Below are 12,528 nucleotides of genomic sequence, written 5' to 3'. Positions count from 1 at the left end.
CAAAATGTATAAAAATGTCCTTTAATAAAATCTGGCAATGTGCTCTTTAACCACATGTGATTTTTGCTATTCCAAATCTCAAATTGTGGAGTACAAGAGGCAAATAAATAAATTATGTGTCTTTGTCCCAAACATTATGGAGAGTACTGTGACTACCCGTTGGATGGAAATGCAGCAACAACTGAAGGTTCGCAAACTTTGAAGTTACCAAAATCATCAGAAAGCTACGGGATGGCTATGTCCCTCATCAAGGCAGAGTCGGTATTTACGTCAAATATATTTTGCGACTCTTATTTTTCTACTGTGCACATTATCAATGCATCATGTTACTCTTATCAAGGTTCTGAAATAATTTTAAATTGTCTTAAGTCTTCAGAAACACCAAAAACTGTCAGAATTACCTTAAATAATTTTAAATGAAAATAATTAAATAGAAATTAAAACATTCTGCATAGAATTCAATTTAACAAAGTAATTTGCTATTTTGCTAAGAATCCCAACATGACCAAGTCATTCAGTCATGGTGCTGAGTAAGGGGCTTGGCTGAGCCCCTTACATTTACAGAGATTAAGTGAAGATTAACGTGACGATTCCAAATTTATAATTTCTCATCCAGCATTAATGCTTTCTCCTTTATAAACTGAACCGTACGGAACATCCCAGAACAGCAGTTCAGAAATAGCACAATATTTTTACTTTCTGTTTTAACAGTCTGACGAAGGGTTCCGACCTGAAACGTCACACATTCGTTTTCTCCAGAGATGTTGCCTTACCAGCTGAGTTACTTCAGCACTACAGTATCTTCTGTATAAACCAGCATCTGCAGTTCCTTTCGTCACACAATATTTTAAGTACAATTTCAAAGCACTGTAATGTCATCTTACAATGGTGCAATTCTGCGCATGTGTTGTATTGTCAGAGGTGAAATCTTCTGGTTAAGAAATTAAACTGTGGTATTATCTTAGGAGTGATCATAAGCTTTCTGGTCCGTATTTAATTCTCAATTGACACCACATGAACAGAACCAATAAACTGTATATATTAGAAATCCATAAAATGAAAGAAAATATTGAAAACACTTGGCAGACACATAAAGTTGGAATAACTCAGCGGGTCAGGCAGCATCTCTGAAGAAAAGGAATAGTTGACATTTCGGGTCGAGACTGAGAGTCATGGGAAAGGGAAAAATTAGATATAGGACAAATACATTAATGGATGAACACTGAGTCAGGTAGCATTTACTCCACTTCTCTGTGCTGCTTCCTATTCATAATCACATTATTTGTTGTGGCTTTTATATACACAAACAGGTTATCACATTTCCTACATTATAAGTCAAGTCAAGTCAAGTCAAGTTTATTTGTCACATACACATACGAGATGTGCAGTGAAATGAAAGTGGCAATGCTCGCAGACTTTTGTGCAAAAGACAAATGAGCAAACAACCAAACAAACTATAAACACAATCATAACACATATATTCTGTCATAAACACAATCATAACACACATATATAAAACTGCTACACTATAAAATTATGAGTGGATTTTATGATTTATGATTTGGGATTTGAGATTATTCAGGGCATTATACATCAGATTCGCTACAATGAAGAGAACTCCATTCTGCATCTTTAATTTCATGTTTCATGTATCTTGTTGTGTTTTATGACTGTTGGCAGACCATTTCCCTGCTGGGATAAATAAAATACTATTGTATCATATCCTTTGCTCTACCCATAGTACTCGAGTTTAACGATTGTATTTATATATAGTATTATCTGATCTGATTAGATAACTTGTTAAACAAAGTTTTTCACTGTTCCTTGGTATAGGTGACAATAATAAATCTAAGCCCATTATCCTGCAATAGGTTCTCCAAAGCTTGTCAGAAGTGAAGTTGTGACCTACTTTCCACATTGATTATTTATATATGAACAACTATGAGAATTTACCTGACTGGAATACATATCTGGCCAAACCCTGCATCAGTTCAGCTGGCCACGTTGGAGGTGCAGTTTCCCCAGTTTCTCGTCTTAACCGGAAAGTCAGTTCAAACCCAAAGCCACTTGGTCCTTCCACTCCTGTAAATCTGAACAACAAAAGAAGTCTTAATTTTTTGTAAAAATCGCTGCATGAAGTACCTATGCATTATAGCAACATTATAAAGTGATCTGTGGTGATTCAATCACTCCCAGTTTAATTCACAGACCTGCTCAGGTCCACTAAATTCACTACATCTGAGAGATACATGCCAGAACACCCTTCACTTGATTGTAACATTGAATTACATGGTGTCCAATGCAGAGCCCAATCATGCAAGAATTCATGGTGTGGAGATCAAGAGAAAAAGACAATTTATTTTTATTAGCTTATTATAATGTGCTTTATTATCTCTGTGTAGTTAAACTATTTTTATTTAAGAAAATCAATAGTTTTTAAGTGTGTCTGAACATTGGAGACTTTTAAAAAATGTTTCAACGCCTTAACAAGTTTAACAACAGACCAGGCTTTGCAAAAGTGTGTGCTGGGAATATGCTGCCCGAGACCTAGTCTCCAAAGATGTCCTGCCATGCCTTGCTGTTCCAGCATGTCAGCTCACATTGCCTTCTGCATACATCTCAGGTGTATTTGGAGGGTGGGGAGAATGATCACAGCTACGTCCAGCTTAATGTATCTTAATATGGGCAACCATCAAATTGCATCCTAACCTTCTACATTGCTGCATGCGCATTTCTGTGTTATAGGCACTTTTTCGGTCGCTGTAATGCTGTAACGCAATATTCTGCACTATAATATCTTTCTCCTTGCACTACAGTTGTACTTCTCTTTAGCTAGATTGTACCCACGCATAGTATGATTGCATTGGATATCTGACAATGAAAGATTTCCACTGTATCTGCATACATGAGACGATTATAAACCAAATTAGGAAGTTATTTAGTCATTAAATAAGATTCCCAATGCAGTTTGATACAGCCTTAATATTTCTGTAAATAATACAAGCACCAAATTCATGTGCAAATCCAGGGAGCGTTTAAGAACAAAGCTGCTGAAAACAAAATTACATTTATTCAAAGCAATAATGTGCCAGCATAATATAAACAGCACATCCCTGCTGACTCCAAAACTCGGGTGTCTCAGTTAACCATCTAAACTTTTTAGTCAATTTACACAGTAATAACATGCAAGAATATAACATTCCATCACTGTTTTTGGGTAAGGTATTGCCAAGTATTATGTCACCCTCTTAATAAGATAACTAATTTATTTTGCCAGCTCTATTTTCACACCAATTATAAATTTATGGGGCTGATCTTTGAGGGGCTAAAATGCTATTTTTTTTAAATATTCTCCCTTGTGAACTTGAAAACAAAATGATTTGACATTATAGGCTGTATAATGCTCACTGTCCACAACCCGTTATTGCCCCAACTTCTTTGGACCAAATATCAAAGATCCATCTTGATGACCATTGTACCATTAAGACTCAATAGACAATAGACAATAGGTGTAGGAGTAGGCCCTTCGAGCCAGCACCGCCATTCAATGTGATCATGGCTGATCATCACCAATCAGTAACCCGCTCCTGCCTTCTCCCCATATCCCGACTCCGCTATTTTTAATAGCCCTATCTAGAAAGCATCCAGAGAACCTGCCTCCGCCGCCCTCTGAGGCAGAGAATTCCACAGACTCACCACTCTCTGTGAGAATAAGTGTTTCCTCGTCTCCGTTCTAAATGGCTTACTCCTTATTCTTGAACTGTGGCCCCTGGCTCTGGACTCCCCCAACATTGGGAACATGTTTCCTGCCTCTAGCGTGTCCAAACCCTTAACAATCTTATATGTTTCACAGAGATATCCTCTCATCCTTATAAACTCCAGAGTGTACAAGCCCAGCTGCTCCATTCTCTCAGCATATGACAGACCCGCCATCCCGCGAATTAACCTTGTAAACCTACGCATCACTCCCTCAATAGCAAGAATGTCCTTCCTCAAATTAGCGGACCAAAACTACACACAATACTCCAGGTGTGGTCTTACTAGGGTTCTGTACAACTGCAGAAGGACCTCTTTGCTCCTATATTAAATTCCTCTTGTTATAAAGGCCAACATGCCATTCGCTTTCTTCACTGCCTGCTGTACCTGCCTGCTTACTTTCATAGACTGATGTACAAGGACCCCCAGATCCCGTTGTACTTTCCCCTTTCCCAACTTGACGCCATTTAGATAGTAATCTTCCTTCCTGTTTTTGCTACCAAAGTGGACCAACCTCACGTTTATCCGCATTAAACTTCATCTGCCATGCATCTGCCCACTTCCCCAACCTATCCAAGTCATCCTGCATTCTCATAGCATCCTCCTCACAGTTCACACTGCCACCCAGCTTTGTGTCATCTGCAAATTTGCTACTGTTACTTTGAATCCCTTCATCCAAATCATTGATGTATATTGTAAATAGCTGCGGTCCCAGCACCGAGCCTTGCGGTACCCCACTAGTCACTGCCTGCCATTCTGAAAGGGACCCGTTAATCCCTACTCTTTGTTTCCTGTCTGCCAACCACTGCTCTATCCATGTCAGCACTCTACCCCCAATACCATGTGCCCTAATTTTGCCCACTAATCTCCTATGTGGGATCTTATCAAATGCTTTCTGAAAGTCCAGGCACACTACATGCACTGGCTCTCCCTTGTCCATTTTCCTGTTACATCTTGAAAAAATTCCAGAAGATTAGTCAAGCATGATTTCCCCTTCGTAAATCCATGCTGACTCAGACCGATCCTGTTACTGCTATCCAAATGTTCGGCTATTTCATCTTTTATAATCGACTCCAGCATCTTCCCAACCACCGATGTCAGGCTAACTGGTCTATAATTCCCTGTTTTCTCTCTCCCGCCTTTCTTAAAAAGTGGGATGACATCAGCTACCCTCCAATCCACAGGAACTGATCCTGAGTCTATAGAACATTGGAAAATTATCACCAATGCATCCACGGTTTCTAGAGCCACTTCCTTAAGTACTCTGGGATGCAGACCAACAGGCCCGTGGGATTTATCAGCCTTCCATCAGTCAATCCAAAGTCAGTCAAGTTTATTCGTAACATACACATACGAGATGTGCAGTGAAATGAAAAGTGGCAATGCTTGCGGATTGTGCAAAAAAACTACAAGACAGAATGGAACAGAAACACATATTGCATATTTGTGAGAGGAAAAAAAAAAAAAACAGCAATTTAAAAAAGTCACAACAGTAAAAAGGTACAGTAAAGTTAGTCCCTGGAGAGATAGGAGCATCCAACACCATTTCCTGCCTAATGTGGATTTCCTTCAGTTCCTCTGTCACCCCAGATCCACTGGCCACTACTATATCAAGAAGATTGTTTGTGTCCTCCTTAGTGAAGACGCATCCAAAGTACCTGTTCAATTCATCTGCCATTTCCTTGTTCCCCATAATAAATTCATCTTTTTCGGTCTTCAAGGGTCCAACTTTGGTCTTAACTATTGTTTCTATTTACCTCTTGTTAACTATGATCCTGCAGGAAAATGTTCCCATTGTTGGGCGAGTCCAGAACCAAGGGTCAAAGTCTTAGAATAAAGGGGAGGTCATTTAAGACTGAGGTGAGAAAAAAACGTTTTCACCCAGAGAGTTGTAAATTTATGGAATTCCCTGCCACAGAGGGTAGTGGAGGCCAAGTCACTGGATGGATTTAAGAGAGAGTTAGATAGAGCTCTAGGGCTAGTGGAGTCAAGGGATATGGGGAGAAGGCAGGCACGGGTTATTGATAGGGGATGATCAGCCATGACCACAATGAATAGTGATGCTAGCTCTAAGGGCTGAATGGCCTCATCCTGCACCTATTTTCTATGTTTCTATGTTTCCTCTTCACATACCTAAAGAAGCTTTTACTATCCTGCTTTATATTCTTGGATAGCTTACCTTCGTAACTCATCTTTTCTTCCTGTATTGTCTTTTTGGTTATCTTCTGTTGTTCTTTAAACATTACCCAATCCTCTTGCTTCCCACTCATCTTTGCTACGTTGTACTTCTTCGCTTTAATTTCCCTGACGTCCCTTGTCAGCCATGGTCGTCCTTTTCTCCTCCTGGAATCTTTCTTCCTCCTAGGAATGAACTGATCCTGCACCTTCTGTATTATTCCTAAAAATACCTGCCATTTTTGTTCCACTGTCATCCCTACTAGTGTACCTTTCCACTCAACTTTGGCCAGCTCCTCCCTCATAGCCCCATAGTCCCTTGTATTCAACTGCAGCACTGACACCTCCAATCTACCCTTCTCCCTCTCCAATTGTAGATTATACCTGACCATGTTATGGTCACTGCCTCCTAATGGCTCATTTACCAAATCCAGTTCATTACATAACACTAAATACAGAATTGCATTCTCCCTGGTTGGCTCCAATACAAGCTGTTCTAAGAATCCATCAAGAAGGCACTCTACAAAGTCCCTTTCTTGGGGTCGAGTACCAACCTGATTTTCCCAGTCTACCTGCATGTTGAAATTACTCACCATTAAACCTCACCAGCAATGAGGTTTGAAGAGCAAATAGTCTGCGGGCAGCATCCTGCATCAAATCTGTCAGAAAATCCAAAACTCTTGGTACATGTATTCATGTCCCGGACATACTTGCATTTGTACGACTGAAAACTAGTTCTAATAAGTGCTGTAAGATAATTTCTTCGGTTACACCATATCAAAATAGGTGTAGCCAAATCTGATGCTTTCTAATCAGCTGATTTCCTCCAGTTCATTTTTTTGCTTACAATTCCAGAATCTGCAGTTTTTTGCATCTCGCATATAGCCAAACCCATTTGCTTGCACTCAAAATACTTGCAAATACAGTACTATCATAATGCTATTCTCCATATATTTAAGATATGTGCATTATGCCAATCCTGGTGATATTAGAAATATATGTTCATAAGTTCATATGCGATAGGATCAGAAATAGGCCATTCGGCCCATAGTCTACTCCGCCATTCAATCATGCCTGATCTATCTTTCCCTCTTAACCCCATTTTCCAGCATTCTCCCCTTAACCCCTGACTAATCAAGAATCTATCTATATCTGCCTTAAAAATATGCAATGACATGGCCTCCATAGCCTTCGGTGCCACCGAAGGCTATGGAGCTGTATCCAGCTTCGAGCTGTATCCAGGCTCATCCTAATCCTGAATTGAAAGAGACTGCCCATTCTTCCTTACACTAATTATTAGATTCATTATTAGGAAATGTTATACAAACAAAGATAATGATTTAATTTTACATTAATGATTAAACCTGATGAAATTTGATCACTGAAATGTTTCCAAAATTTATTAGATATCAAAATCCTTAGTTCTCAAAGTTTGTCAAATCAAAACAAGCACTTTTCAGGAATCTACTGCAAATGTGTTCATTTGTTCTCTGACTTTCAAAGCAAGTTAATCAATCAAACCAGAAAACATTCAGTAAAAATATAAATCAGCCAATGAATAATTGTTAATAATTCACTCAATAAATAATTTTCATTTACATCTAGCCAATAAATATAGGAATGTTGTGGAGGCTTTGAGAGGATGCAAGAAAGGTTCACAAAGATGTTGCCTAGATTGGAGTGTATTAGCTATGAGAAGTTGAACAAAACTTGGAATTCATTTTTTCTAGATAATGTTGATAGTCAGTCTCTTTTTCCACCAGTGGGAAAACTCAAGATTTTATAGGAGTGGGGGAAATTTAAAGGAAACATGCAAGGATTTTTTTAAATCCATCAAAGAGTAGTAGGTACTTGTAATTCACTGCCAGTGGAGGTGGCAGATGCAGGGAGCAACATTTAAGAGATTTTTAGACATGCATATAAACAGATAAATAATAGAGGGACATGTATCATGTGCAGGCAGATAGGCTGCTGCTGGGCCAAAGAGTTGTACGTGTTCTATGTGTGTTCCAATGAGCAAAAAGCATAACAGTTCAAATTGTATTTTCCAACAACTGATGGTCCGGCACCTCCTTTAATCTGACAAAATTATAAGAGCATCGAGTGTGGCTCTTTCGGGACATGTGCCTCGTCTTGAATTAGTTAATTCTTCTTTGTTACCGTATTTCCCGGCAATGAAGACGCTATTTGTTACCTAAAAATAAGGCACAAAATTTTACCTGCGTCTCGGAGGCTGAAGTTAGGTTGTTAGCTAAGAAAGATAGACTTGTCTATCCCTCAGCACAGCAACATAAAGAACGATGTTGCTGTACTGAGGGATAGCCAAGTCTATCCCTCATTGCTGGCAGCTGGGAAGCGGCTGTAAAAGGACAGCACCGCTGGGGGAAGGGGGTAGAGTTCCTTTCACAGCATGTGGAGAGTCTGCCAGCAACTCACTCTCACCGCTGCCGCGGCACTCCGGGTGCGGAGCCACCGCATTGTGGCCAAGCAGGGAAGTAGTTCGGGTGGCTGCGAACGGCCACCAGGACCGGACATCGGAACCAGCCGCCACCTCAGCGCCTTCTGTCGGCCCGCCCGCCAGCCAGCTACGGTGTCTTTCGGCACAGGCATAACTGGTGTAGGTGGTGGTTGGCGGGTAGCTACTGGGCGGAAGGCTGGCTGCTCTGTCCCGGTTTCGTTCTGTCTCGTTCTCTCTCTCTCTCTCTCTCTCTCTCTCTCTACTCTCTCTCTCCAGGGACGCAAGGGGTCTGGGAACTGTAACCAGTCCCTGGACTAAACCAAACCCTTGATCCTGTTCCGCCATACTTTTCTCAAAATTTAGCAACATAAATTGGGCGTCTTCATTGCCGGGAAGTACGGTAATTGTTAATTCTTTATTTAAGCTTCTAGCAGTCCATGGTGCTTTAGAGATATGGGAGGGGTACACTTAGTGGGTCAGAGATGTATTACGGAATAATTATTACGTAACTCTTCAACATTTTATGAAGTAATCCATTGCAAAATTGATGCACAGGCAAAGAATGAGTCATTGATGGGAGTCCTCTACCATCATTTTTGTGCAACAATTCATTTTCAAAATTTGTGCTCAAAGTTGCAAACTATGGAATTGTATTCTAAGTAAGTTACAATTTCACAAGACAGCGAAAATGTTCATTATACATCACATTTGAGTAGATTATGGATCAAGTTGGTAGATACCATAGAGTTTAGAAATAAAGTGAGCTGCATCAGATGCAAGACAGGATAGGCCAGCATCATAGCACACCGTGGTGCAGCAGTAGACGTGCTGCCTTACAGCGCTAGAGACCCAGGTTCGATTCTGACTACGGGTGCTGTTTGTATGGAGTTTTTATGTGCACCCTGTGACCGCATTGGTTTTCTCCAGGTGCTCCAACATTCCAAAGCCGTGAAGGTTTGTGGGTTAATTGGCTTTTGTAAATTGTCCTTAGTGTGTAGAATAGAACTAGTGTATGGGTGATCGATGGTTGGCGCAGACTCGGTGGACTAAATGGCCAGTTTCCATGCTATTTCTCTTAACTAAACTAAAAGTGAAAGCAAGTCAAAAAGGTAGGTTCATTATTAGGCATAAGATGAAAAAAATATTCGACTGATACAATTGAAAAAATGCTGAAGGAAAAGAAAAGTGCAAAGTTTACTCACTTAAGCCACATAACCATTTTGTGGGGAGCCCTGGGATTAAGTGGGGTTGGGAAGAGGAAGAGGCAAGAATAAGTTTAAGTGGAACAAGCCAATTGGGAACATTATAATCCTTTGCATGGAACAATAATATCAATAATGATCACCTAGTCACTGAAGGAATAAAAATTATATTAAGAACCAACTACACATAGAAACATTACCATTCCTTAAAAACAGATAAATAGTAATGGACAGCGATATTAGTGTATGCAAATATATTCATTTTGGGATTAAAAACTACATTTTTCAAGAACAAGGGATTAAAAAAAAACAAAATTCTCAACAAATTCATTGCAATATCTTGCTCAATCTAGCAGTTTATTGCCGAAGAATCAAAAATACACATATATCCTGCTTCAAAAATAAAAAGTTAGCATGCCATGAGCCTCATACAGAACGTCAAGATTAAAATATTGCCAAACTCATATGCTGGTTTTAATTTATTTCTCTCAGCTTGCACACACGATGAATACATTTAAAATTCCTAGTGCAAAACAGAACCAAAAATAAGAATTAATGATATAAAATTTCACAAACTTAGATTATCTCGACAATTATATTTAATACAAAAATTAGGTTAAGCCTTATGAAGTGTTCCACTCATTGAAATAGCAATTAATCATACGATTGAAAAATACACATCTAATTCAACAGTATTAAAATTGATTTCATCATAACTAATCTGGTTACGAAGAAATACTTATATCGATAGAACAGATCTGTCAAGACAACCGAACAAGAAATTCATGAAATAAAGTTTTAAAACAGAAAATACTGCGATCAGTCAAGAAGTCAGGTAGAATCTGTAAGTACACACATTTAACATTTTAGTTCAAAAACCTTTCATCTAACAAACATTTCCTATCTCTCCATGGATGCTGACTCACTTGTTGAGTATTTCCTGAATCTTGCTTTTATTTCTAATTTCCAGTATCTACAGTATTTTGCAAACCAGCAAATGCTCAGTTCATCAGATTGTGGTCATTTGAATTTCTATATCTCAAATATTTTGAGTTGGTATCACAGCTAAACAAAACAGCTTTACAAGACTTCTGGAAAAGGTTATGCACTAAAATCGTTTACATATGCAATGTTTTCTAATTCAGTCATGTATTTTTGTAGGCAAAGTGTAAATTGGGCCGTTTTGTTCTATAAACATAATCATTTTTGACCAAATTCAGAAGGGGATTTAAGTAAATTGATCAAACAACTTATACTTTTACATAGCCAATTAACCAACAAACCTGAACGTCTTTGGGATGTGGGAGGAAACCGTAAAACCCGGAAAAAACCTACGCGGTCACAAGGAGAATACACAAAATCCATAGACAGCACCTGTAGTTGGGATCAAATCCGGATCTCAGGCGCTGTGAAGCAGCAACTCTACTGCTGCGCCACAGTGCCGCTCTTACTTTGAGAATAAAATAATTGTTTCAAGTGATACAAAATAAAAATTCTGAAGATTCCAGTTCTAAAGTATAATGTGCTGATTTCAAAATTTACAAATACAATGAACCAGATCTAAAAATCAGTTAATCAAATTAACCACAAGGAAAATAATGAATAGGGTCAACTGATGTAGGCCCAATTAAGATTGGTCAGTTACAAATAAAAACAGTCAAGTAAATAACAAAATATAGGTCAAGTAAATACGTTATATTGCGCATGTATTTACTGCTACAAATACATTGTTCAATGCACATCCCTTCGTAGGATCCTCTGCATCAACAAATCACTGTTTACACTGTACAATAAAAAATGCATATTGGGTGATTATGATCTATAATCATGAATAATTATGAACCATCATCTCCAAGAACCTTAAGTGGGGGGCTACCATCGACTCCAGTCAAAAAGGCACAACAGAGGATGTACTTCCTGTGGCAGTTGAGGAAGCGCAATCTGCCACAGGCAATGATGGTCCAATTCTATATGGCCATCGTAGAATCTGTCCTCTCCTTCTCCATCATGGTCTGGTTTGGCTCAGCCACCAAGCACGACATCCGGAGGCTGCAGCGAATCGTACAATCAGCTGAGAAGGCTGCAACCTTCCCTCCATTGACGAACTGTACACTGCTAGGGTCAGGAAGCAAGCGGGTAAGATAATCTCTGACCCCTCTCACCCTGGCCACAAACTCTTTGAATCACTTCCCTCTGGAAGGCGACTCTGGACTGTCAAAGCTGCCACTGCCAAAACAGCTTTTTTCCACAAGTAGTAGCTCTACTCAATAACCAACAATCTGTAGCCTCCTTTTGCTCTGGTATTTTATTTAATTCACATGTTTAATCAATAATGTTTTATTATTAATGTTTAATGTTTTATGTATCATTTTTAACTGTCACTGTATGTCATGTCACTTGCGGGCAGATCACCAAGGCAAATTCCTTGTATGTGAATACTTGGCCAATAAACTTATTTATTCATTCATTCATTCATTAAATAGAATAATTTCTGACCACATTGATTTATGTAAATTGATCAAACAATTTATACTTTATCTTGCCTGGGTTTTCAGAAATAAGTTTTCAGACAAAAAAAGCAATGGGCAATAAAATATAACACTTACTAGGGAATTGAATTTCCCATTGTGGGGAAACAAAGAGAAATAATTAAGCTTACAATTTCATCCAAGCAGGAATTTTTAGAAATGTGAACAAAGGTTCGAAAAGAAACTAAATGTTATCCAGTGATAACCTCAAATGTCTTTTGATCACTAAAAAGTTCAGAGCAAAATCGTTTCAATATCTTGCTTAATCCAACTAAACCTTCATTACAATACAAATTTATTCAGACAACAGAATATTTGAGGGTTAACTGAAACACTTTCAAGTTCATTCTTGATCTTAATTCAAACTATTTTCAGTTTCCTCTCTCTATGGTCTCTATCTAGTACATCA

The 12,528-nt window shown here is 38.8% G+C and overlaps 1 protein-coding gene across 1 annotated transcript in view; it reads right to left on the bottom strand.

Annotated features, from left to right (window-relative positions):
- Window positions 1-12,528, bottom strand: part of sufu (suppressor of fused homolog (Drosophila)) — a 66,572-nt gene that overhangs the window by 44,792 nt on the left and 9,252 nt on the right. The window contains exon 3 of the mRNA XM_055647008.1: window positions 1,954-2,090. Coding sequence (XP_055502983.1) covers window positions 1,954-2,090 — 137 coding nt within the window. The remainder of the gene's footprint in view (window positions 1-1,953; window positions 2,091-12,528) is intronic.

Source organism: Leucoraja erinacea, chromosome 15, assembly GCF_028641065.1.
Source record: "Leucoraja erinacea ecotype New England chromosome 15, Leri_hhj_1, whole genome shotgun sequence".
NCBI lineage: Eukaryota > Metazoa > Chordata > Chondrichthyes > Rajiformes > Rajidae > Leucoraja > Leucoraja erinaceus.
The sequence above is the reverse complement of the archived record's forward strand: the minus strand, read 5'-3'. Positions and strand labels throughout refer to the sequence as shown.